The sequence below is a fragment of the Strix aluco genome, chromosome 11 (genome assembly GCF_031877795.1).
Source record: "Strix aluco isolate bStrAlu1 chromosome 11, bStrAlu1.hap1, whole genome shotgun sequence".
Taxonomy (NCBI): Eukaryota; Metazoa; Chordata; class Aves; order Strigiformes; family Strigidae; genus Strix; species Strix aluco.
Genome location: NC_133941.1, coordinates 14,799,818 through 14,827,706, shown reverse-complemented (window position 1 = coordinate 14,827,706; position 27,889 = coordinate 14,799,818). Strand labels below are relative to the sequence as shown.

General features: G+C 37.8%; 1 protein-coding gene across 3 annotated transcripts; it reads left to right on the top strand.

The window, feature by feature from the left end:
• The first annotated feature begins 1,674 nt into the window (after window positions 1-1,674).
• On the top strand, window positions 1,675-27,031 carry CCDC66 (coiled-coil domain containing 66). 3 transcript variants are annotated; one of them, XM_074836234.1, is made up of 19 exons: window positions 1,675-2,189; window positions 3,442-3,506; window positions 6,398-6,420; window positions 7,290-7,710; window positions 8,696-8,759; window positions 8,926-9,029; window positions 9,952-10,076; window positions 10,860-11,036; window positions 11,849-11,980; window positions 14,621-14,874; window positions 15,246-15,330; window positions 16,168-16,329; window positions 17,823-17,970; window positions 18,426-18,548; window positions 19,843-20,321; window positions 21,661-21,698; window positions 21,967-22,253; window positions 22,704-22,831; window positions 26,628-27,031. In XM_074836234.1, the coding sequence occupies exons 1-19, from the start codon at window positions 2,179-2,181 to the stop codon at window positions 26,709-26,711; spliced, it is 2,910 nt and encodes a 969-aa protein (XP_074692335.1). In that variant the 5' UTR covers window positions 1,675-2,178; the 3' UTR covers window positions 26,712-27,031. The 3 variants fall into 3 exon arrangements, with proteins under 3 accessions (XP_074692335.1, XP_074692334.1, XP_074692333.1); XM_074836233.1 differs by having other exon boundaries at window positions 8,681-8,759; XM_074836232.1 differs by having other exon boundaries at window positions 1,676-2,189; window positions 8,624-8,759.
• Window positions 27,032-27,889: the final 858 nt, after the last annotated feature.

The window sequence follows — 27,889 nt, the reverse complement described above, 5'->3', positions numbered from 1 at the left end:
TAGCTTAAAGCAGTATTTTTGGGACTGGGTTAGTAATAAGAGAAAATAAAAAGTTGCTATATCGAACACTACAAAAACTGCTATTCTTGGACAGTAGACAAGGAGACACATGATGCCTCTTTGAAATGTTTTCATCCACATTAAACAAACAATGCCCTTCCTGATGTACAAGAACACAATTTCAGTGTTGTTATGGGAAAGCATTGTTGAACAGACTTTGATAAGCATGTGTTCTTTTGTCTCACTTTTATCAAATTTTCATTCCTGGACTTAATGATGATCCTACACTATATCAGCTATACAAATTAATGCTCAGAGGTTTTTCTTGATGAAATCCCAGGAAGATTCTGAGAGTAAGAGGTTCAGAGACACTGATATAAGGGAGTCAAAACCAGCAGCAGTTATCAACAACATATCTTGTATGTTCCGGGCTTCACTGGACTTCATATGTAGTGCATTACTGAGAATAACTCCAGGTTTTCTTTCCTTTTCCTCCTTTGTTCTAGTCTCTAAATGAAAATTTCAAAGACTCATTAGCTGATGTATCAATCAATACCACAGAAACAGCTGCGAAGCAGTATTTGGGAAAAAGACATAATTTTGTCTGATGACCAACATGTTAATTTTATATAAAGCCAAACAAAGCAATTCAGATAGTATGGAAGAGATCAGATTTTGTGTACATGTTAAACTCTGCCTCATTGTCTGTTTCTCTATTATTATTTGTTTTCTTTGTAGTCTCAAAAGGGCAAAACTTCCATTACTGTCAGCTGGAGTAAGCACTACAGGATCTGCCCCTATATATATATATTTGGCCAAACAAACTACATCCAGAAGCAACATTATTCACGACAAGTCTTAAGCTCTTAACGTCCTTTGAAATGCTGGGTTTCAGTAAGCATTTGGCTTTAAGCATAAGCTTAAATGCCATCTTGAATAGTGAAAGATCTAAACAGGCTCTGAAGCATTTTATTGAATATGACTATAGTCTTTAACGAAGCCAAATCCTCCTTACATAAGTCGAAGATGTTTTGCCTAAAAATGATGCACAACGTAGATTCATTTAATTTGAATGTTTACATGTCCTGTTATGCAAGAAGCTATACCTACAAAACAACAGACTGGACGGTGCTTAATCAGCTCCTAGAACGCTTCTCAGGAACATCACAAACGGACCCCGAATACCCACCACCCCCTCAGCACGGTTTGGGAAACCCACCAAACACAGGGTCGATCGCAAAAGGCTGGATAGCAAAGTTCAGCGGGGCTGTCATGCAGAAACCACTTAAGCAGCCCAAAGAGTCTACTGAATAGCACTACCCGTTAACGACAGCAGAAGTTACGGATGAAAAACGCCCTACGAGGGGACGCCCGGCGCAGAGGACGGCCGGAGCGGTTCGCTGCCGGGGACTCGCCACCCCCCGCTCCCGCCGGGACACCGCGGAGCTGCTGCCGGGCCGGCTGTCCGGCCGACTCTCCCTCCTCAGCTGCTCTCCGCTTCCCACCTCTCCTCTTCTGACGGGACTCCCAGGCCGCTGTTCCCGACACAGCCCCAGGACGCCCGGCGGGCGGGTGAACCCCCTCACCGCTCGAGCAGGCCGCTCGCCTGCCGCCAATAGCCATCTCTCCCCCCATCTTCAGCCACGCGTCCCTCTTCCCTACCTTGTTTGCTTTGTCAAAACCACACCAGAAAAAAAAAACAAAAATAATGAAAAGAAAAAAAAGAGGCGAGCGAGAAGTAGCCACCCTCTCAGGAAAAGGAGCCTCCCCGGAGGGAGCAGCCAACTCGGACACCGCAGAGCCGGGCCCCCGCCCTTCCCCCGCCCGCTGTAGCGCTCCCATCCTCTCTCCCCTCGCCCGTCCTCTCCCCACCCCTCCGCAGCCGCTTGCGCGCCGGGGATAATCCCCCTGCAATTGCTTTGCACCCTCGGCGGGGCCGTTGGCAGCAGCGGGGTTTGTGCGACGTCTCCCGGACGCGGGACTCCATCCCCCACAGGCCTCGCTGCGGCCGACCCCGCAGTGTGCGAGGCGCCCATTGGCGGAACCGCCTCTCCGCGGGGAGCCTATCACCTCCCGGCTCCTTGCGCCTGGCCGGCAACTGTACTACACAGCGGTTCGCGGGCTATTCGCCCCGCAGCCTTTCAGCCTCCGCTGCCTCGTCGGCAGCCGGGCAGAGCCATGAACCTGGGGTAAGGAGCGGGGGGACGAAGGAACTCGCGGGACTGGTAGCGGGAGCCGGTCGGGCCGCGGCCCTGTCCGGGGAGGCACGGCCCGGGAGCCTGCCCGACCGACCCCGGCGCCGCCAGCCAGTGCCGCGGTCTGAGGGGGCTCCCGCGGCCCGCCAGCGGTAAAGGCGCTTAGTGCCTCGCTGCTGAGGCGCTGGAAGCGGCCTGCGTGACAAAGCCGAGGGGTTAGGAGACGCTTCTGTGGGGAAGGCCTCGGGCAGGGGCTGGGAAGAGGCTTAGGGGGATGAGATACTCGAAACGCCGCGTTTCAGCGGGGCGAGGGACCGGCCTGCGCCAGCCCTTAGGGCGAGCGGGGCGTACGGCGTTGGGCCCCAGCCGGTCGCCTTCCCCCAGGTCGGGGAAGCCCCAGCGCGCCACAGCCCGAACCCGTTGGCCGCTCGTTGCGTCCCGGCCCGCCGCCTCCAGCCGACACAAAGCGTCTACGAAGAAGAATAGGCGCTGGGCTCGGTTTAGCTGCCGTGTGCTGTTTGAACGTCTAGAATTACAGCTTCAGGCACTTCAGTTGCTGTCGTGTTAATTAGAAAGTTGCGTGCGAGCTTTAGATGTCTTAAATTTTTTATTTTTTTAATGAGAGCTCGAAGATAAGCGTTATTTTGAACGTTAATCTTCCTATTAGATTTTCTCAATGCATGGAAGAAAGAAAAGCATTTGCATAGTTACACTCGTGCACCTAAACACTGCCAACATTTTTTTTTCTTTTTTTAAACCCATGTATTAACGTTTGTTCCACTTTAAAATGTGGACTGTTTTGCAGGAAAGCACAATTAAAAGACTGTTTTGAGAATACAGCCCCTCTTTGTGATCAGTGCTGGCATTCAGGGAGACTTGTTCAGCGTTTTTCGTAGCATGCAGTTTATATTGTTGGATTATTAAATTGTTGAGGCAGGCGTATTGCTATGTATAGCAATAGAGTGGCACCTTCAGCATGAGGATTTACTTTGTAACATGCAAATCCAAATGCTCCAGTGTCAGCAATAAAAATATGCCCTCTTCAACACCTTTTGATTTCTTCCTATTAAGTAACTTCTCAGAAATGTAGAAAGTTTAGGGTATGAAAGACCATCTGGACCAACAGTATGTGCAGTGTTATAATTAAATACAACTGTCCTTGCTATTAATGTAAAAATCTTAACATTATCAGATTACGTAATATTTCAGATTCACCCCCCTTCTCTCTCTCTCTCTCATTTTGCAGTGATGGACTGAAGCTTGAAACTGAAGTGCTGGATGGAAAGCCTAGGCTAATTTTAGCTGCTTCTGGTATTTTTTTAAATCATTTATCTCAAGTAATCTTTAAAGCTTCTTGAAGTTAAACCTAAGATCCAAGCAACATGAAGCACAGCTTTACTGAAATATTTTTTATACTAGGAAGAATATTTGTGCATTGCTATTTAGAATTCCTCTTATTCACCAGCTTGATACTGAACTGTAGATTGATAATGAACTTCTAAATAGCCTGTCCACTGGTGAACAGCTGGCAACTAGTCTTGACTCTTTACAGCTTGTCTCTCTGTTCATTAAAAAAAGGTTAAGTACCATTATATATTGACTGGCATAACTTGATGACTTTTGTAACTTTATAGAATCTTACTTATCAGGAAAAAGGAGGCCTAGTAAATCTGCTTAATTTACCTGGAATTACATCATTACAGTCACATTTCTGACTTTAAAGCAGCTTTAGTATTTGGCAGTTGACATTTATAATTTTCAATAAGCAGTTTGTTTAGGCCAGATCTCATTATTACCATCTGAGATAGACTTTTCCAGTATATGTTCATAATTTAAGCATTAATAAATTCTGATTTTGTGATTTGTCAAACATGTTTCTATGCAAGCACAAGTCCACTTTACCTAACTGTTCTACATAGCAGGATACAGAAATTCTCCATTTAATGCCCTCTAAATCATACTTAATTTTCTTCATTTACCAGACAGCTGTCTAATGAGGCATCATGGGGTGTTCTGAGTCAGTAAGAAATACCAGTCTGCTAGAAAGAAAACATTGCAACACCTCTGAAGCAGCAGTGCTACAGCTTTCACTTCTCACAACCATAGTTAGCATCACTGGCTGGATAGGACCAGTGTACATTTCAGAGTGCTGTAAGATAAAGCATGACCTTGGACTTTGAACCAGCCTTGATCAAGCAGTTTTGTCTAGGAATTAACATATTTATACAACTGATAGAAACAGCTCTTCCTTGATTTGAATTGTGTCAAAAATTGTATCAAATTGTATTACTTGTGGATTTCAGTTCTCTGCATTGTCAAACACAGCTCACTGTCGTAGGGGCTGAAGTAGGATTATTCTGCAGTAGCTTCAGCTGCTGTGCAAGATAGTTGTTTCTCTCTTACACAGGAAAAAACCCCAAATAACCCATAAGCAGCGCTTTGGAGTTCCACATTATGTATCTCCCCCCACTGTGATGGCAAAGACCATATTTATGTTTCTCCTTTCCAAAGAGAAGTTGGGTTTGCATAGCACGTAGAATCCCATTTTAATTTCTGAGTAGCCAGAAAGAAGTCAAAAAGTGACTTTCACCTACTCAGATGAGGGTTGAATGCTTGAGAACCCAGTGATAAACACAGCTGCAGAACACCTTTACTACTGAAACATTATCAAGATCATAGAATCATTCAGGTTGGAAAAGACCCTTGGGATCATCAAGTCCAACCATCAGCCCTACTCTACAAAGTTCTCCCCTACACCATATTCCCCAACATCTCATCTAAACAACCCTTAAACACATCCAGGGATGGTGACTCCACCACCTCCCTGGGCAGCCTATTCCACTGTCTGACCACTCTTTCTGTGAAAAATTTTTTCCTAATGTCCAATCTAAACCTCCCCTATTGCAGTTTAAAGCCATTCCCTCTTGTTCTGTCACTAATCACCTGTGAGAAGAGACCAGCACCAACCTCTCTACAGTGTCCTTTCAGGTAGTTGTAGAGAGTGATGAGGTCTCCCCTCAGCCTTCTCTTCCTCAAACTGAACAGTCCCAGCTCCTTCAATTGCTCCTCATAGGATCTGTTCTCCAGGCCCTTCCCCAGCTTCGTTGCCCTCCTCTGCACTCGCTCCAGCACCTTGATATCTCTCTTGTATTGAGGTGCCCAAAACTGGACACAATACTCAAGGTGTGGCCTCACCAGTGCAGAGTACAGGGGGACTGTCACCTCCCTACTTCTGCTGGTCACACTAATACAAGCCAGATGGTTCAGGATTTAATGCCTGTCTCTGCAGGACAACAATTCAGCATGCTCCTGAGTTTTAAAATGTTCATCTAGGTTGGAAACTATTAATATGGTTTTGCAGACTTTTAAGAACAATTAGCATTCTCTAGTGGCTTTAATTGGCATGCAAAAAAAAAAAAGGTACAGGTGCTACCAGTGCAGAATGTGCAACAGTCACTGCCAGAGCAATAATTGCATAGTGCAGCTGAAGAAGCCTCATTTCCAACATATGTGTTCCACTGAAATATCATCCCTACTATTTTCTCCCCCTTTTCCATTACCCATATGTGCAGGATTTCTTGTGCTGAGTACCACATTCCCTCTATTAATCAATATTGTAATACTATTTATTACTAAGTAGTATATTAAACATAGTACTTAATATTATTTTTGAGACCACTACACCTCTATGCATCCTCTAGGATTTGGGTTAAAAGAAGAGTATTTCAGGGCATAGGTAAGGGGAACAATAATGGATGGTGTGATTGTACAAGTATTGTTTCTTTAGGCTGTCAGTGATGGAGACAGGTAACATCATGTAGTATGGTGGGGTTGGATGCAGGGACTATCCTGGAAGGATGTGACACAGAAAGCAAACTGAAAAATCATTATAAACAAACAATTATGAAAAAGCCATTACCACAGGGCTCTCTGAGAAACAATTAATAGCAAGGGAGGATCAGACTGGCACAATAATTTTATTAGATCTATATAAAACTGGAAATAGTTACAGGAATATATCTTTAATTTTTTTTGCAACATACTTTTCAAGTGTGTTAGTTGGGGCAGATGTTACAGGAAAGGTTCTTTCCCCCGTCTTACAAAAATTAGATGAATGTAACTACTAATTTCTCAAGATTGTTTTTCAGGAGGAATTTGTTATTAAATACTTCTCTCATATGTTTGTGTTTGTTTCCCAAAAGATAAATCAAAGCCTGCAATGAAGGTAAGTGGAAAAAGGACTTTTTTGGTTAGAGCACACAAATTAACTAGTTAATTTGTTAACACTGAAATTTGAGAACACATTTGAACTGTCTAAATACTTGTAATCGATAATATTTATGAAAGATAAATATGTGCTTATGGGTCCCTTCCAACCTGAGATAGTCTGTGATTTCTCAGGTTCGTAATAGCTGTTAAAAAGGATGAATTAAAAGTTCTATGACTACTTTTACCTTTGCAAGTTGCTTTAGTTTAGTTTGCCAGGAAGTTACAGCAGCACAGGGAATCACCTAAATCAGAACTTTCAGAGACCTTAAAGGGAATCTGGTAAAATAGGGATCTGAAGCGTATTTAAATTCCAGTTTAGTTGTATAGGTTGTCTCTGAGTAAGCTGGAATGTAGTGGGTTGAGGAAGGAGAGAAAGCAGAAAAAAGGTCTCAATACATAGGAGATGATTACAGGTGTGCATCAAGGACCTTGAAAAGGATAAAACTTTAGTACAGAATGGAAAAATCAAGATTGAAATAGTACTGGCTGTATGGTGAAAACATATACCTGTTTGAAGCCAGGCTTCAGAAACACCAAAGAGAAGCAGAATTAATGTTTATTAATTCTTTTAAATGTTATGCCACATAAAGTTATTTTTCATGCTGTCATTTTTAAGTATTCAAATTTTGGTGCTGTATTCTCTTCCTACATATTCCTAGTACACATGAAGATACTTCATTAGTTTATACTCAGTTAGTTTCTATTGATGTAACAGAGAAGAAAAATTACATTTACTTTATTTGTTGCTTCAATCTTGTTTTCATTTGTTACCTGTGCAATTTTATCTCCTTATTTAATACATGGTAAATCTTATTGCTTTAACAGATGGGTAATAAAGCCAGAGCACCTAAACAGGCATTGAGAATAAGGCATACTGGGCATGTTCTGAGGTCAACACAAAATGCTTGTATCAAGCAGGAAAACTTAACAAAACCAAGGAGTGAATCAAGCTTATCAATGACAAAAGGTGAAAAGCTGCAAGTTACAAAACACTCCTCACGTGAAGCCGCAGCTAAAGATCACTCTTTGATTTTCCAAAGAGATAGCACAAACAGATATCCTGATTCAGAGAATCCTGATGGTGTTAAAAAAAGTAAACAGAAACCACAAACCCCATGTGTATCAGCTGAAGACCTGAGAAGTTTGGTGTGTTTAACACAAGAACAGCTTCAACAGATTTTGATGACTGTAGAAGAAGGAACTAGAAGCATCTCTGAGACTCATAACGAAAAGCAAGAGAAAATGGGTAAGATACCGAGAGTTGAGTAAGTTCGTTTCATGAAAAGAGCAAAATGTGAAAGCTTAACTTCAAGTTCATAACTTAAGTTTATTTGCAGGCTGCAGAGGTGTTACTCATGTTTAATGCTCTCAGAGAAAATACTGTTTGCTATTATAGATGTGAAATTGCCTGTTACTGTTCAAAACCAAGCATTTGATAATTTTAACAGTAAAAACTAAGGATTGCTTGGTAGCATTCCAGTAGTTTGAAGAGCAAAATAGCAAGCAATTCTGTCAATATTTAATGCAAAAAACGAACCATTTTACATTGGGGGAAAAACATAGTAGAATCACACTGTACTGTTACTTAGAAGTTTGGAAAAAAAAAAAAAACAAAACAAAACACCCAACCCAATACCTCAAAGATATAGGCCCTTCTGTTTTTGTGAAGAGTTCAAGTCCTGCTATGTGTCTCAGGAGCAGTAGTGCCATTTTCCTCTGGCCTGAAGATGTACATGTATCTTTTTGCCTAACTGTAATATTACTGTTGAAGAGTTTGTTTGATTTTTTATTTCAATTTACTTAGAAGCAAAAGAACTACTGCATATCTTCCTATATTATATCCATACTCCTGTTTGTGGACCTATAGAGGTGGTTAATTCTTTGCCACCAAGAATTAGACACATTGCAATTAAGTAGAGTCCCAAAGTCTGAGCTCTTAGCTAAGAATAAGTGTTTATGGTAAGTCTAGCATTCTAAAAATACCCTGTGAAGTTGTAACTTAAGTGTCTTAACTATACAATCAGGGCTGAAAGCAGTTTTGTTAAATAGTGGGGATTTTGCAGGTTTCTGCTCTTCTCAAAGTATTTACTCAATGCTGAAGAAAATTTAGTGGTCATACATACATTTATATATTTTTATATATTTATATTCTACCACAGCTACTAATGAGGCATCAGAGGAAAACATTATAGCACTGCCTCAAAAAACTTGTGAAGTTTCATCTGTTCCAGGTGACGCTAACTCTGATTCAAGCAGGAAACAAGAAGCATATGTGCAGCCAGAACAGAAAGTTATGTACGTAGATGTGTATTACTATCTACAAAAATTGTATCTCCAATAAAGATTCTTATTGTAGTTCTTAATCACAGTAAAAACCTTTATAAGTACTAATTAAAAAGTTACCGTTAAAATTAATAGATTAGCTTTTTAGGTAAAATTATTTTTTTCCCCTTTTCTCTAGAAAGGATTCGTGGAAACCTGCTGACATGTTTAGTACCTTGGGTGAAAGAGAAGGGGAGAAAGCCTTATTAGAATTTAGAAAAACCCAGTGGAAGAAGGAATTAGGTACTTATGAGATATAGAATATATTTTTGATCAATTTATTACACTCAGGATGCCAAGAAACTTTGTGTTCCTTATGCTCTTTTAAATTTACTTAGTGCAGTTGCTACAAATTGGAAAGTACATAGTTTTGATAGTCTGCAAGACAGATTAAGATTCTTGAATTTCAAAATTTTATGCAAACATTGCCTATAAATTCTTGCAAAAATGCTTCTTAATCAAATAAATATATTCAGTTTTGCTTCATATTTTAGGAGTTACTTGCCACCAATTTTGTCACATTCTACCCATAGTTGATAGCCATTATAATTAATAATTTCATTTGTTTTTTAATGGGAAAAGTGTCACCCTAATCTACAAGCATGACTGAATGTATCAAATTGCAATTTGAACTTGAAACAGTTTGCAGTCCTGTCCCATCACTGACCAAGGGGAATCTCTGTAGAAAAATAAAAATGTTTAACACAGTAGTAAATTGTGATTAATTAAGACTTTTATGATTCACATGCAGGAGTGCTGTGTTTTGTTTTCAACTTGGGTGTAGACACCTGGTTTTAGGGTTTGATTCTGTATTGTCTGGAGCTTCCATGTGTAGCTCCATTGGTTTTAATATTACAGTAGTCCATAAAATTAAGATCATTTATTGTTAATTTCCCTCTATACCTGGGACATTGTTAAGCCTTCAGTGTTTTGTAGTCTTCTCAGAGAGATTCCCCAATTACCTCTGCATCCCTGGGCAGAGATTCAGCCACTGTCCTCTTAAGAGCAAAGTCATGTTTAGACTGATTTGTCAGACAATGGTGACTTTCTCTTGTAGTCCATTTTACAATCAAAATTACAGGGTAGACATGCATTACTTCTTTTTAAAAAAAAATCTGCTACATGTCTATATTAGGAACTCTTACTAGAGTTTGTTCTTTTGAAGATGAACAGGTAGCATTGAAGAAGAGACTGAAAGAAACTTTGGAGGGAGAGGTGGGTTATTTCTGGGCAAAAGCTGGCAATAATAAAACCCATAAAGCGAAAGTGGAAACAGCTGACCCAGATAAGGTAAGGCTATCAATAAACACAAAAGAGCATGCAGTTTCCACAGCACTGTACCAGAACAGTTCCTCTTTTAATTCATACAAGATTTTGTTTTCTGTATGAATCCAATCTCAGTGGTTACTTTAAGCTCTTCCATGGCACGAATTGCTGCAACTCCCTGTTTCACACTTAACCTATTTGCTCCAATTTGTAGCTTCACAAATTAAGATTGTTGTAGCATGAACAACCCATTCCTGTCCTTCTATGCTGATTCCTAACTAAAAGGTATAAATCTTTTCTGGTTATGTTTTGAGGAATAGTCTTAAATGTAATTCCTGTTTATGTAACTACTTACATTGTTCATGAGCTCTCATATATATTTGATGACTTACATAATAATGAGCATAGCAATTCGACTTTTACTCTAACCTGCCTATTAAAAAGAGCTGTCACTCTGAAAATGCTGTGCATATAAATATACTCAGATGAGACTTCTTCAGTGAAATTGATTGCTGTTAAACAGAAGTTAGGGAGGTACCTGCTGTCGGTTATTACAGCAAAAGCAAATTGTGGCATTCAGAATTCCTAGAAAAGTTACCACTCTGCCCCGTAAGAATTTGTTTCAATCTGCATACTTAAGAAATACTGGATATGAGATGGTTAGTTACAAGTTTTTGCGGAAGTTCTAATGAATAGCAGCTTCTACAAGGATAATTTACTTATTATATGTTGAAGTCTATTTATTTAATACGAACAAAACTGGTGAGCTAAATAAATCAAGTCTTAAAGTGGTCACTTTATTTGCAGACAATGTTTCCAGCTGACTCAGTTATTACCACTGAGAAAAACTGTGTCTGTACAACTGCTTTAACCACAGTGGCTAATAAAGTTCCCCTGAATGTTTCAAGTGCTCCAGCTGGACAGTCTTCTGATTTCAGTTCTTCTGACTTACCAGCTGTCAGTTGCACAGTCTTTGCTTTTGGGGTAAGATTTTTTAAATTGCATGCAGTTTTTTTTATTTCTTGACAACAGATGTGTATCTTCAGTAGTTCTTTTAAACCAGAATAATTCAGTAGACTTTTTTGCCCTATCTAAAGAATTGTGTTTGAATTAATGTTTATCAAAATACTGATGCTTTGAAGACTGAGCATTTTCAAGGCTGATATGAAGAGCAGTACTAGAGGTGTGAGACAAAGTGTTAATTAGCTTTTAAGTATGCATTTAAAGAAATAGAGAAGTGGAACCTACCAGGAATAGAAGACTAAAAAATACATTGATGGCAGAATGTTCAAGTAGTTTTTGAGTTGTTGCTAGTAGGCACTGATTGAAGAGTGCTTTTTGTCAGATAGCATTGGAAGTTTTAAGTGTCACTGGAGTTTGTTTAATAATATAGATGTCCATTAAGGAGCAGAAACACAAGAATGAAGATGGTATCTAGAATTTACTTGAGACAGATCACTACGAATTAGATCATGGTGCTGAATCTACCTGGAACACAGACTGAAGGAAGGGATTTTTATTCATGATACACGTAAGAGGTTTTTTGGAGAGACTGATGGTTCAAGTTAGAATAATATTCTAAACTGGCTTATTTGGCATCTTTCTAACAACTGAAGCATTTTTATGGAACAGTCAGACACTTGCTACAGTTACAAACTTACATTTTTTGTGCAAGAGAACAGCCTAGTTATGCCTAGCAACTGGAGGGAAAGTTTTCAGCCAAGTCTTTATTATGTGCCTTGACAAGGTGCTAAATTTTTTGTACAAGGAAGAGACTAGCACTTCTCTTATTTCAGGAAGCTGTGCCACAGGAGCGACCTTTTAGTGCTTTGAAGCATGAGCAACAGAAGAAGTGGCTTGAGGAATTGGACAAACAGAAGGAAGAAGCTAAGCTACGAAAAATAGAAGAAAAACTTAATTTATCAAAGGTATCTGTGGTTTGGAGGGACTTTTTGGAAAAAGAGAAGTTTTTTTTCTACATTTCTGTTCTAAGAAATAAAAGATGAAATCATAGACCTAACGAAGTAGCGGCAAAGATGTAATTACCTGCAGCATGTTCAGGTTTTCACCTTAAGTCCATAGGATGGTCTAAGTGAACATTCAGCCAGTAGCTGTTCCAGTGTTTCAGTGGCAGAGAACAGACTACCACGTGTCTGGTGTGATGTGTTAGAGTGCTTGCTGCAGAGATGAAGATGGTGATATTACTATACTTTTTTTTCTTTCCCACCATTGTGTGAAAGCACTAGGGTTTGGAAGGTGTTGTAGAGACACTTTGTAAAAAGAAATTTTCTGTAGACTACAGAAGGAGATGAGAAAAGAGAAGGAAAGTTATAGACAACTACACTGTGTCACAGTGGTGTTCAAGGCCTGTTTCTAGAAATACTATTTTAAAACACATACACTCTTACAAAACTTTTTTAAACACTTCTCCAAAAAGTATTGAAGAAAATAGCCTTACCTTTTCTACCCTTTGGTTTTTCCAGGCTGTTGAATGTAGGTCTCTTATGGTGGATCTAGAAGGAAACTGTGGCCAATATAATTGCTGTGCAGGTGGAATACCTGAAGAGACTTTTAATACTGTCACTGTTGGCCAATTTGGTCAATATATCTTTTACCCCTGGAAGTTCTTCATGTAGAAGCTGACTTCTTTCCTTTACATGTTACTATTTCTACTGTTAGTAGTTTTAAGGTCAGTGGAATACTCTGCATTCTTATACAGCCCGATACTGATACACTCTTTCAAAGACTCTTTGTCTTTTGAAGTGAAGAAATATGCAGTGAGATTGTACTATTGCTAGAATTGACATTTCCAAATTACTGTCCACAGCTTTAACCCCAGGATCATATCTTTCACCATGCATGAGATGCAGTCACATCATGAGATGTTCTGTATTATTAATGAACAAGAATCTTGGTTACTAAAACTTGATTGATATGAATGTTCATAGTCTGTGGCCTTCTGGATTAAAAGGCTACAGTTTTTACTCTCAGCTGAAACATTTATGGCAATTAACAATTCCTGAACAGAAATTCTTCATTTTAATTCCATAGTTTGTAATACTAGAAGAGAGCTTTCCTACCCACCCTCCAAAAAAAGCCTTGTTACCAAAGTTGGTTACCTACCCACACGCAAGTCTTTTAATTTCCTGAGTTGCTGAAGGGATCAAATTTCCTTTGTCAGCTGAGCTTTGTAACTGTGAAGGAAACACAGCTGTGAAAGGTTCCTTCATTAGCTGCCTTGTTTTTTAATTTGCTAGGTGTGCTGTGGGAGGATGGTTGCAGTCACCAGTGAGTAACCTAACAATAATCTCACTTCTAGCCTCTTTTTGAAAGTTAACACACACTTAATCTTGTTTTCTTCAGCATCTTTTTTTTTTCCAGGTCTTGTGTTATACTCTCAACCCTTCTGCATATTGTACCACAGACCTGCATAAGAATAAAGTAGATTTTCCAACTACTCTGATCTGCTTCTACAAAATAGAGTATTTGAAGGGAACAAAACTCAGGGAACAGGAGGAAGAATAATTTGGATTCTTATTATTTGGACTGTGATTTTCTTGCTTCTTTTAAAATAGGTGTGAAACTTCTGACACAAGGGCATTTTTATTTAAGGAAAGGACTCCCACAAAGTTTATTAGATTGGATTATGTTAGGTTTTTACCTGCAGAATGCAAGTTTTGAGGCAGCCATTCTCCAGTCCCTCCAGGGAAACAGTTGTTCTTTTAGTCAGAAAACCTTCTCAGTACCTATATCAGAAACAAACACCCCTTAGGTAAAAATCTTTTATTAGTGATATATTGGAATGTTCCAGTTGGTAACACTGAGCCAAAAAGATATGCCTGGGTGGTACAGAAAAGAGACATAAACCCAGTATGTCACCTCTACAAAAGTTTTAGGTACTTTGCTAGGATAACAGCGATGGCTTCTGTGGGAGGAAGAGTTTTTGAAAGAAGGCTTATTTTATAATAGGGCTGTCTGGCTGAAAATAAGAGGTTAGAGGTTAATATCTCTGCCCAAAGCACATTAAATCTGCTACCATCCAGAATTAAAATGGAGGGGGTAAACGTAGGACAGTGTAAAAGATGCCACTTGTTCGTGTTACTAGAGAGAGAATATGTACACAACAGGAGGAGAGCATGGCAGAGTGGACAGGATACTGACTCCTCAATCAAGTAGTTCCCAGTACTATTAGAAAAATTATGGAATGGAATAGTAATATAAATCGAAAAAACAGTACCAAAAAGCCTGAATCCATGTTAACTTACATTTTTATTGTTCAAAATTTTTTACTTCCTATTTTTTTTCTGCAAATATAGTAGCAATATATTTTTGATGACCAAGTATATGGATCAGCAGTATAATTCATGATCTGACTTGCATTTTAAGCAACAGAGAAGCTTTTGTTTTCCCATTTAGGGAAGGAACTACTGTCTGATTGTAGCTCCATAACAGAGCTTTGCAAATGTTCCAGTTGTACAAAATGTATATTGTCTGTTTTGTTAATGATACTTTATAGAAACAGTATAATTGATCATATTTCCAATTTTTGTTGCTTCATATTTATTTAGGCTGAAGAACATGACAGATGGGCAATGCATTTTGATTCTTTAAAGAACCATCTTAATGCTAATGCACAGCACCCCTCAAATGGAATGTACAAAAAGCAGCCTGAAAGTCTTTGCCTATCACCTGACCCTAAGGAGCTGACTGCTTTTATTCACCCTTTTTCACCTGCAGCTTTAGGCAACCTCATGCCCTTAAAGGTGGGAAATGCAGAAAAAGCTGCTAAAAACAGTGCTTTGGAACACAGTCAGAAAGTCAGGTAAGTGAACTTTGTAAAGATATTCATCTTCCCAGCCAGTACATTTCTGATGCCTCCTTAGAAATTTTAAAAAAGAAATTGAATCAAGTCTTTAAATATGATCTTTGGATCTTATTCCTTGGCTTTTGCTTATTTCAGAAATACCAGTTGTTTCACTTTTGAAACACACAGGTGCTTCCATTGTCCATTAATATAATTTACTGCAGATAACCTTACTTTATTCCTTAGTAAAATGAATTTCATAATTGTAAATTAATACAATGGGATAACCTCAATATGAAAATATTACGTGAAATCTAACTGTTTCTAATTAAGAAAGGCTTTAGAATTATTTTTAATGATTAAAAACATACATGTTCCTTTGTTCATAGTTTCCTCCGTTCAATGACAGCTCTCCTGGACCCCGCACAGATTGAAGAGAGAGACAGGCGGCGGCAGAAACAGTTAGAACATCAGGTAGACTTTTGTTTTAAAGTCTAATGCTATTTCAGTGAGAAGTAAGGATGAAAGGTAGTGTTGTCTCCTGAATAAAGCATGAGATTTAATACCAGAATCTAGTGAGGCATTTGGCTTTTATGCTTCAGATTACATGTTTACAGTTATTTAACAGTGTTTCATTCAGTTAGACTCTGCAGGGGTTTTTTTAATATTTGTACAGTGATTATTGCATTTCTGTAACTGAATTCTTGCCTCAAAAAATGTAGAGTGCAGTCTTTAGAGCTCCAGTAGATTTGTGTGTATTTTTCTTCAGTCTCCACTGTCTCAGGAGGACTGATATTTACAGATACCCACTCCATGAATCTTCAAATTTTTATCTACTTTATACTGTTATTTACATTACTTCCGAGGCATTCTAACTGAATGTATATCTGCATGATGATGTCTCTAGCACAGTGTAAAGAAGTCTTAGTATAAATGTAATGAGCCTGTTCTGTGATTCTGCTAGATCAAAATTCTGCCTTACAGTATGTAAGGTAAAAATCAGACCACCAATTTCTTTACAAGAAAAGTAAAAGCATTTTTGAAAACATTAAAAAGCTACTTTTGTTTGAGTATTTCAAACTGCTTTGTTGGGCTGGTGGTTCCTGCACCCCACCCCTCCAAAAAAAGAAAGGCAGCTACCTCTCTCATGAGAAATTAAAATAAACAAAAATGTTTGAAATAAATCGTCTTTATTTTTCTTAATTTGTCCAAATCCAAGTACTATACATGTATATAGAAGTATATGAATAAATAGCTTATAATATCTTAATGTTATATCTTTTCATTTTCCTTTTTTTCTGATTCTACTAGAAAGCAATAATGGCTCAGGTAGAAGAAAAACGGAAGAAGAAACAACTGGAGGAAGAGCAGAGAAAATGGGAAGAAAAAGAGGAAGAACAGCGCCTAGCACGAGAAAAAGAACAACTGCAGAAACAGTTTGAAGAAGATACACTGAAACAAAAACAAAAGGAGGTGGGTTTTTGTGTTTTCTTTAGTGCAGATAGTTTGTAATAATACTGGTTTTGAGGAAAATGGTTCTTGTTCTTCACCTTCAAAATTGTGTCACCTTATCATTTTGAAAATGAAAACTATCTGAATTTTAGACATTTGAAACCAAAATCTGTTTCCTCAGTTAATAAACTTACAACACCATACAAGTGTAAGGCAGTTTCTTTTTTTCGACAAGGGCCTTTTCAGGAAGAGGAGTAAGAACTGGCAAAAATGGAACTGTAGTTTTAAATACTGCAGAAACATGCATTTTTAATTGGAAATTTTAAATAAAAAAACCCCCTCAAATTATAGGACCCAGTTATTGTTGTTGGTAACTTGATGCTTTTAAGATGCTTCAGTACCATGAAGTTTATCTGACTGGATGTGCTTTCACTCTGGATTAAAAACTTCAGAACATATTCTGGAAAAGTAATTTTAAAAGTCATTCATGTTTTAGAGCTTTCTCCTCCGTAACTATTGCTGAGCTTTACATACTCCTTTCTTAGAAAAGTTAAACCAAAAGTACATTTTGACCTTCGGTAAGTACAAATTTTGGATTTGTATACATTCTTACCTCTGTAGAAGGTTAAAAGCCTTGTATGATGTTTTATTCTTCCTTTTGGCTCAGTAGCAGCTATTGCTGTTTGCCTTCATATTTGGAAGAGTAGCAGAATTCCATGAGATGTCATAAGATAGAGAAGGGTGTGTTTTTGGAATCACCCTAAAACCTGCAGAAATACAGATCCCTGATTTTCTGCATTTTTTGGATGGAAGCATATAGCACCCACCTGTAGATACTAGAACAAACTGGTGAAAAATTGGGAAAGTCATCTTTCTCTGCAATAGGCCAGCTCCTTCGAAATGAGTTATGCTAGCAGTTGTTGTTCTTTCCACCCTGCAAATGCAGTAGGAAGCAGGATGAGACAGTAATAGCAGTTTGTAAAGGAGATTTTCCTTCACCCAGTCTCCTGCACCTTGAACCTGCTGAGTCTGGAACCTGGTAACCCTTATATTCAGGGACATTCTGCCTTTGTTGGGGAGGCTTCTACTGTCCCCTTTCAGGGGAAATAGGAAGAAGGTGGGGTTTTTAATTATTTTTATTTAGGATTCATTTATTTCATTAAACCACATGATTTAGGAAGTCATGGATGGCTGAAATTGGGGCATTTAGGAAAAGATTAATTTGTCAGAAAGGAGATAAATATCCAAACAACTTTGAGGATCTTGATGCTTGCTTTTTAATGCTAGGATTGAACATCTTTTGTTAGCACAGCAGAGGTTCTGAATTTGTCTTTATAATCATAAAAGTTATGTGTTACGTATTTCATCTACTCAACTAGTTTTGGTTTTGGTTTTTTTTAAAAAGCTTTACCCAAAATAAGACTATATGTAAGCCTTGAGGATTAATAATCCTCTCAACTTTATTTTCAAAGTAAATAATCATGTATATTTACTGTTTTGGTTTTTTTATAAAGGAATTTGTGACTCTTAAAACAAATGAGCTCTATCAGACAATGCAGAAAGCTCAAGAATTAGCACAGAGATTAAAACAAGAACAGCGCATTCGAGACTTGGCTCAAAAGGGACATGACATTTCAAAACTTCAGAAGAATCTTGGTGGTGGCAAGTACAAATCTTTTTATATTGAGTTTGCCTAAACTCCTTCAGTGTTTGCGTGCAAACTGTTTGTGGTTTTCGGTTTGGTTTGTTTTTTTCCCTGTCCCCACTTGGGTCAGAAACTGCTCCTTTGCTTCATGAACCAAATTTAATTTCAGCTTATTTACCTTTCAGACAAATATCAGTGTTAACTAATATGGACAATATTGTGTTTTGGTAAGCTTCAAATACTGTATTTCATAAAGGAAGAAACATAAAGACGTTATCAGGAATGCACAGGGAATATTCAGACCTATGTGCTGTTAATTGGATTTCCAGTGAAAAAGGGAGAGTATTAGGATCTGAACTGTAGTTCTCAGTCTTGCTTTGAGTTCTAAACCACAACAGTCTGATAACTTGGTAGCATGGTTTAAATGGAACAGGCATTAGTAAATTGAACAATTTTACTTACTACTTTTTAGGTGATACAGAATTTGAAAACTGTAATACTGGCATTTCACATCAAAGTCATAATTTTTCTGATGACATCAAGTGTCATAACGATCAGCAGACTTCTCCTCGGAAAGACACTGCTGTACAGACAGGTATGCAGGCCTTAAATTTAGTTACTCTGATGTACCTCAAGAAAGACAGTAGAACAGCATATTTGTGAAACTGACCCAGATCACCGTCATTTAGAATGGAATAAAACTAGAAAAAGATACTTTAACAGACATGGGCATGTTGGTATATTACAATATATCACTGTGTTCTTCTAAATAAATTATTTGTCTATATAATTGTTACTTACCAGTTACAGAGTCAAATCACACAGTCTGAAATACAGCCTTGATTTAGAGTCACGGTCACAAGCCACGTAGGACTAAATTTATTAAGGTATTTAAATACGTAGTTGTAGTAGTCTTCAGTGAGAATGTTCACAGGCTTATGTAACGTTGTTTGGTATCGAGCAGGGCTGGGTTCCTAAGGAATCCTTGAAAATATTGGCAGAAACGGTGTCAATAATTCTGGAATTAGAAAACCAGACTCATTAGAAAATGAGAGCTTACATTCAGATGTTTAGAAAAGCTTTCTACAGTTCTTGCTAAATACCCAGGCAGAATTGCAGGTCCATCTAGGTAGAATACTTCCCAGTCTTTATCTTGAGTTTGTACCACGTCATTAAAAAACCCAGCTCAAACTTAGTCTGCATTTATTAATAGATGAGGTGTGAATGAGCAGATTCAGTGGAAACTTACAATCACTTTATGCTTTTTATTTTGAAGTGTATTAGCTTGTCACTTGTGAAACAGAAGCTGTATTTCTATTTGCTTAAGCAACAATTAGTATTTTTGGTTTCAACAGTGCTGGTAGAAACTTTACTATGAATTTGGAGAGTTTACAAATTAATTTGGTTTGTGTATGCCCCTTAGTAAAGAAAGAAGCTGGATTGTTAGTAATTTAAAAACTGAACAAAATATTTCCATTGGAAGATAAGGATTAGGAAAGTAGGTTATTCCCAGTAGCGCTGTGAATGTGACCAAACCATCAGCATGCCAAAAATCTAAACAGAAGGTGTGTTTTGCTCTTTACCTTTGGGTACCATGACAGAAATAGAATTCTACATTTTAAAATAATTTAGTTTTATTTTACATAAATTTTGCTTTACAGTGACTTGATTTCATTCTCCAATCTTTTGGGGTTTTTTCCTGTCCTTGCTGAGTTCACTTCTACTGGTCCTATCTATCTTGCACATCAAAAAGAATAAAAAAGCATCATAAAACTGTAACAACTAATTTTTTAATAAAATCAGTAATGGTAGATTGATACACATACAAAAGTCAAACAAGTAATTTGAATAGCCTAGACTTGGAGTTAAAATATACTTTTTTTTTTTAGATTACTTTAATACTTCAGCATACACTGAGTCAGCTGAGGAAAGAACTGTGTGTTGTGGGTCACCTGATATTTCCATAGAATATAAAGAAACCTCTAACAGCAAAAAATACCAGAAGGAAATGCAGTATATAGATAAACATAAAATTTCAGGAAGAGAGACTGGTGGCATTTACAGTGATCTATATGAACAATATGCAAGAAAAGAAAGACAAATTAAACCTTCAGAAAAGTACAGCAAAAGACCTGACTGGAACATAAACAAGCCTGGGAAAAGATACATTCCAGCATCAGAAAGATACCCTAAACAGCTACAAAAACAAAGGGAAGAAAACAAAGTAAGGCGACAAATGGAGCTGCTTCAGTTGGTAGAAAGAAATACCCCTGGGAATCTCTGCCCCAAAAAGGGTGGTTGTTCAGACAGGTCTCCTTCACCTCACGAAGAAACAAATATGAAGAATAAGGGACACAGAGTCAGAAAGGTAACTATCTGATCTTTAACAACAACAATGTGTGTTTTTAAGACTCTTGTTCCACTTGGTTTTGCCTGGATGGGAATTCAGTTATGTAACACAAGCATCAAGAATTTTCCTGTTCCTATCCTTTGTGTAAAGAATGGTATTACAGCCCTGTTTTGTTCATCATGATCAGAAGAATATATTCAGATTTTGTGACTTGGAATCAACACTTTGGAAGATTGAAATAACAGTAAAAGCTCTTTCATTGATTCATTATCATTGATTCATTATGTAACCAGGGAGCTTGATTGAAAGCAGTGTGTGGGATAGAATGCCATCTCTGCTCTGTTTTGTCCAGTCATTATGTTGAGATGATGGTTGAGGTCTAGGAGTATCTGTTCACTGCCTGCAAAGAATATGGATTACTGAGGATCTACTCTGTTGTCACAGATGTGCATCCTTCTTTATTTCTTATTTTGTTCTCTATTTGCAGTAAGCAGGTATCGGTACAGCTTGTGGCTGGGGAAAAAAAAACCAATTTTCATTTAAAGAAAATACTATCAAATATATTCATGCGTCCTCTCTCTCACTTGCTCGCTCTCTGAATGTATGTATATACATATATATGCATGAACACCTCACTTTCTCACACCTTCCAACAGAAAAAAATCTGGTGTAGAAGAGGCAGCCACTTCAGTTCTGTTTAGCCCTTTGTGTACTGGGGCTACATACACATATTTTAGAAGCTGTGGGTATTAAAAAAAAGTATGTGAAAATAGGTGACTGTTCACATATTTAAAGATTTGTTAAAGTGAGTTTGTTGGTCTGTTTGAGATTAATGGTAAATCTAAGTTTTATGTTTACATTATTGAAAGGTTCAAGAATTTTGTACCTGAGAAGTGTGGCAATGAACTTTAAGCAGATTTTTAAGATGAGTAAGCATTGTCCGATGCCGTAAGAAGCATGGGATATGTTAATAGTTTTAATTTAAATAGAAAACTTCTACTGACTGTATCTAGAAACATGACCTTTTCTTTAATAATCATTATTTTGGGCTGAACCCTTCAGGTTTATAAATGCAACTTTCCAAGGTCATTGAAAAACATATATAGTATTTTTCATAGCACTTAAAGCTGCCAAAGATATAGAAAATTGGAGCAAATCCTCCTGTAATTTCTTTGATTTAGTTCATAGACACTACAAGTCTCTTTAATGCAAGTCTTTGATAAATATCTTTCTCCTGAACTCAGGTCAAACAGTCCTTTTGGAATTTCAGAACAAATTTGTCTTGAAAACTAAATGCTTTTAATAGAAGAACATGGAGCTTTTTATTTCACTTTTGACTTTCTTGGTTTTCTCCTAGGAAGAACAATTACATAAGAATCATTTGAATGAAGAAAGGTACGTCAATACTCTGCAGTAATGAAATGTATAAATACATTGAAATGTACATACTTCTTCCTGATTTTTAATATTTTAAAATAATGTGGATGCATCTAATTGTGTACTATTAAAAATACACAAGACCAGACAAACTGCAGGGATAAAAGCAGAATAAATGAGCAGAAGTCCAGTCCTCGGAGGATTCTTTGTCTCTACTGTTTGAGAAAATTAATCATGTTACTTAAGTATTGTTTGGGGTTTTCTTAACTGAAATTGTTTCGTACAGATCTGAATCCCCACCTGTTCCAGCAGTTAAGAACAGATTACACCAAGTACAACAAACACAGATACATGCTTCTAATTTCCTGATGCATCACCACAACAGTGGAAGAGAGAAGAATATCAAGACAGATACACAGCAGAGGAGCTCCCCTCCTCCCGTAACAGAAGCTGGAAGACCTCCCTCTTCACAGTTTATTCCGTATGTTCGAACAAATGAAGTATATTATCTTGATCCAGATGCACCAGTGACTAGACCTTCAACACATGACCCACAGTATCGACAGTTTAACGGTACTGAAATGTATTATGAACTGATTCATGTACAAGAGAAGAAATGTTACATTGATTTAGTTCGAAGTGCTGCAAATTATTCAATTTGGTATTGTTTTTTACTGAATTTTGCAGTAACCCATGTGTGTCACAGCACTATACAGAAAGCCTATGCAACCAAATGATACTCTATTAAGAAAAAATCCACAAAAAAGTTAAAAAAAAAAAAAGCAGCAAAATTTCTTACTCTTTTATCTGTCTTTTTCATCTGTTTACCTTTAATGAGGTATGATTGCACTTCTCAGATACTGTTGCATATAGATTTGGGTTTAGGAATCAAAGTGTTGTTTGACTTAAAAATAGTTATTGTAATCTGATAGTAACCAACACCTGATTTTCACAAGCTGTGAGAGTCTACCGCTTCAAAATTAAAGAGTATTGTTAACTGATTTGATATACATTTACTTTTAGATTCTTACCAAACACCACGACAGATTTTTAGCTCTGATCACGTTAGAGATCCTCTTCTAAATCCTGATGTAGTTAAAGTCAGAGAGAGACAACAAGCAATTCTCAAAGGATTGTCAAAATTACGCCAGGTAAGCAAAAAGTTGTTGGGTAAGCATGCATGTATATATACTAAAGTCAAAATGAACATTGCAAACTATTGCACAGTTACAAGTCTTTAATTCATTTTTCCATCATACATGATTAAGTTTTGGGCCATGTCCTCTACTTTTGTGCCCTCTTACTAATTCTGCTTTTCGTGCGTTACTTCCACCTTCGGACTATCCTTAGAGACAGATTATGGACTCTTTAGTCCTTAGATCAGCTATGAAACAGTGAAGTACCTGAGAAAACTTGAAACCAAGAGGAATTGCTTTATTTAGCCTCCAGGTTTTGATAGTTAGGGTTGCTTAGAGTAAGAATGTTTCAGTTTCAAGAGGAAAAATAATAGTATTTTAACAAAACACTAGAACCCTTGTTAATGAAATTTCCCTTCTGCATTTCATGGGTAAGCCAGTCATAACAGAGCAGTGTAGTTGGTGCAGAAGAGTTACTGAGGTGGAACTTGTGTGTTAGTCATGGAAAAATACTGTAATTTGGAAATTTGAACTGTGAACACTTATAAAACCCTTCCAAGATGCCTATTCATTAACATGTAAAAGTTAAATTCAGGATTTGTCAATCAGCCAGATTTAGTGAGTGAATATAAAATGAAATTTAGTTTAATACTACACACAGACGAGCTCCTGAGACAAAAGCCTGTGTACATTTGTATACGTTGTTCTATTTGAAAAAAGTTACTGGTAATGATTAGTATTAAATATGGTGAGACTGTCTTTAAGGCTCCACATTGCAGTAGATTAAAGAAGCACAGGATTGTAGCTGGTAACTGTAAAGTTACCTTTTTTCCTGTCTGGAGTCAGAATACAGGAAAAATACTGTCAGGCATCTAGTTATGAAAACATGAGTGAATTTGATACTCCACCTGTTGGCAACAAGGGTGTGGCCTGGAGCAGATTCAAACTGCAGGTCTGGACAATGACATAGTTTCTGTTTATGCTTCTAAATGGCCTGACAGGGGACTGCAAGACAAAAAAAAGCACATTTAAGTTTGCATTTTGTTCTTGAAGAACACTAAAGATAAACATGTATCAGTATCTTCCCTTGTTTTGAATGGCTCTTTGCCTTAAGGGAGAAAAATTTCATAAATTATCAAAATAAAGGGAAGAATCTGACAGACAAGTACAATAAAGACACCAGTAGTTAAGATATTAATTACCTGCTGTGCTTTAGAAAGACAGAAGTTCTGCCATGCATACTTCATGCTTCAGTAGTAGGTAAATTCCTTGTGCAAACAAAGGGTTGAGGCTTTCCCTAATTTTTAAGGAAAGCAGTGACCCAGGAGCACTGAAAGGTTGCCAGTTTCTAATGGCTTCCAGGTAGGTTTGACTGGATCTGGTCTTCCCCAATGCTTATTAACGTTCTTGCTAAGTATCTACAGCTGTTAAGTATTTTGTATTCAGGCTTCATTTGTCAGTGGTAAGAGTGGTTAAGAGTGAAGGCAGCTTCGAAGCACAAGCTGATCCTTGTGCTTGCTGAGGTCAACAATTAAATGGATATTTAAAGGAGATTTAAGGTGATAGTATCTGTGTTGGGAAACTTAAGAGACAGGAGGTTAGGGATATTTTTGATACATATTGCATATTCAGGTCATAACAGTGGCTAAAACCTAATGTTAAGGTTAGTCTTTCAATGGACCTTGCTTCTGGAAGACAGTTAACTTAAACCATTTAAATATCCTACCAGCTGCAGAATGCATTTAGGACGTTAACTACTGAACTTAGCTTTATCTTGTATACCTAAGTATTGCATACCCCTCCAGATGACACCTGTTCCACATCAGTTATTTCACTGAGAAAGGAAGAGTAACGCAGTTTTTTCTATGAAATATAATTTAGACAAAGAGCAGAGTTTACTTTTCTATTCAGAAGATAATCTAGTCTTGTTTGTGTTTTAAATTTCTATATACATGCATATATATACATCAGATTGATAGTTTCAGAAGAGAGATACATATATTCACAATGTATTTGGCCACTCTTTAGTCATCTTTTGTCTGGGGGAGTTCACAGCATATTTGACCCATTTTCAGCCTTTGAAGTACACACCCAACTAGAGTGACAGGTAAACAAGGGGCTGTTTCAGTACCAGTCCGGCTGAACCAGCTGACCTGTGGAAGGCACCAGTGCAAATCAAGGGCAGACACGGGCCTTCCTCTGCCCCAGGGAGGGGGCTGCTGGCATCACATTTGTTACGAGACAGCAGGTTTCCTATATTTCAGGTGACAGCAGTAATAGGAACTATCAACGGACTTATTTTTCACACTGAAATCGAAAGAGTCAGTGGAATAAGCCCAAGTTTATTCATCCAGCAAAGTGAATTAAGTATCTGTGAAAAAGAAGGGCCAAAGTTTTAAGAAAAAGGACAAAACTCCAGTTACAGTCAGTACATACCAGAGCATCTTCTCTTTACTAAGGCAGTAAAACCACTTGCCAGCGGGTTGTAGGTGGCAGTGTCTACGCGATCCTGCCAGCCCCCAGCAGGCTGTTCAAGGACATGCAAAGAAAGACCTCGCTACTTGGCCCTCTGTAGCTATTTCACTTTACTTTTCTCTAGGCCCTTTTTATCACCTTTGCAAGCCATGTGATAGACTTTGTTCCAGTTTTCAATGTTACTTGTTTCTCACCTCAGCTCTGGGTTGATACAGGGCAATTTATTGCATGTCTTTGTTTTGTAATATGCTACTAAATGCAAAAGCCACTCTATAATAAAAGTAATTATTGACAAAGGGACTGAACAAGCCCCCTGACCCATTAATATAAATAGTAGATACTGTTGATTAATTAAAAAGCAGTTCATCAAGTGATTGGAAGTAGGCAGCTGCTGCTTTTGGAAGGATGCAAAGAGAAGTGTAACAGGCCTCTCTGCTAACTGAAGCCAGTTCTGCAGGACCTCTCTCCCCTTCTGTGCCACCAGGAGTACCGCAGGCTCCATGCTGAGCTCTGCCAGCAGCCCGGAACCCTTCGCTTTTGAGAAGGGTCTTCTACCTCTGAGAAAAAAATACTGCTGTAATTTTTCCTTTTTTCTATGTTTTAAACAAACTTCCTTGGTACCAAATGACTTCTGATGGGTCTAAAATGGATAGAGACCAAGGGGCCAGATCTATCAATATATACAATCCCATTAATTACAGTAAAGAGCCTTTAAATTTATGAATGTACTGGACATAGCTGTATCATGTATCACTTATCACATAGACAAGGATACACTTCCAGGAGTTTTTATTATTACAAGTTTTCTTCATTGTCTAGTAGTTGGCCATTAACAAAGCAGGAACCTTTTACCTTTTCAGAGTAAATATGCATATCCTAAAACATCTGACACTGTTCTAGTTCCCATGGTAATGCTATCCTTTATCTTAGAGTATAATTTATCTTAAGACTAAAAGCTGGTTCCTGTCAAGGTTTTGGGTTCAGCTCCGTACAGGAATACACTAGAATACTACACCTGAGTGACAACGCACAGAGGAGTGAGCAAGTGAAATTTAAAACAGTGGAAAAGTCCTTTTTCCTCTGCACAGTCAGCCCTGGGAAGTGGACTGGCTTCCCCTTCAGTCACACTTCAAGCCTTTTGCAGAAGACAGGAAATCTTGAGTCCCCTCTCTACTGAATGTATTACATTGTACTGCTTTTTTTAACATTATATATTTTAAAAGTGTTGAGCCTTAAGTAAATTGTTTTAACATATGAAACAGTAACACTTTATTAGTTCAAGCTTCTTCTCCATGAAGAAGACCGAACATTGACCTTTATATTCCATTTATTTCAGGGCCTCCTGCAGAAGCAGAAAGAATTGGAGAGTGCTCTGATTCCTGCTATAGCTCAAGAAGAGAACTTTCTTTTGCCATTTTGAGAGGTACAGTTGAATGTTCTGAATTCTTAAAATGTAAATGCACAGCACTTTGCTACTGTAACTAATTATGAACCTTCTCTTTTTTATGGAATACTTAAATTATGTGAATTTGGATAGATTACAGGGTCATGTTGCTTTTCATATTGAAGATACGTTAAACTAATGATGGTGTGTCTGTTTAGAATGGTCTTCATGCTACCTGAAGAGTATGTCCATTTAATGTAAACCACCAAAACACGGTATAAAAAAATGTTACATGTGTTTTTGTAGAACTCAGTGTATGTCTTTTGATAAATAAAAAGATTAAGATGTACTCCAAATGGCTTTGTTGATATTTTTAACTGTAGGAAACTGCCTGTGCTTAACTACCGTTTTTAGGCTTAGACAATTAACTGAAGTAATCCCTGATTTTAAGACCACAGAAATGCTGACTATAAACTTTTTCCCCGCTCTCAATTAAAACAGGATAGCAGCACTTCGCATTATAGGCAGTAGCACTCATTTATAAGAAAACTTCCTTAAACTAAGGTCTGAACACATCACTATTCAATCTTCCAGTCAGGAGTAAATGTTTACTTCAGATTAATTTGCTTTTAGTCCTCAAAAGAGAGGGTAACCTGGGGTAAAACTGTTTCCCTTCTAGATCTCTGCAGAAGCTGCATACCCTGAATTCCCGTTAGCTGTTCTGTGGTATAATGTGGTAAAGGCCACAGACCCTCGCACCGGGTGCCCAGCCAGGCCCTAGGTGAGAATCTGCAGGTGCTAGAACAGTTCTTCCCAAATTCCATTAAGGTTATTGATACAAGGGAGTTCTCCTTTTTGACAAAAGATTATTTATTGCCACTGCTACGCTAGTCTAGTACTGGTTTGTTCTTAAATTTAACAAATAAATCAAACAACTGTTAATAGAAGGAAAGACATTCAACTTCAGCGAATTTGTTTTTTTAAAAGGTACCCTTTTTTTAAGCAGTAATATTTGTCCCAACTAATTTTGGGAGTTAAGAGTCATATAGTTTGAAGCACTGTCATCTGGTACTACACCACACATCCTACATAAAACCACTACAATCAAATTACAGACAGGAAAAACCCCCAGACGTAGGACTTTGTACAACTTGAAGACAAGAGCAGTAAACATGAGTCAAGAGTAGTAACATATGCAAAACCAACACTGGAAT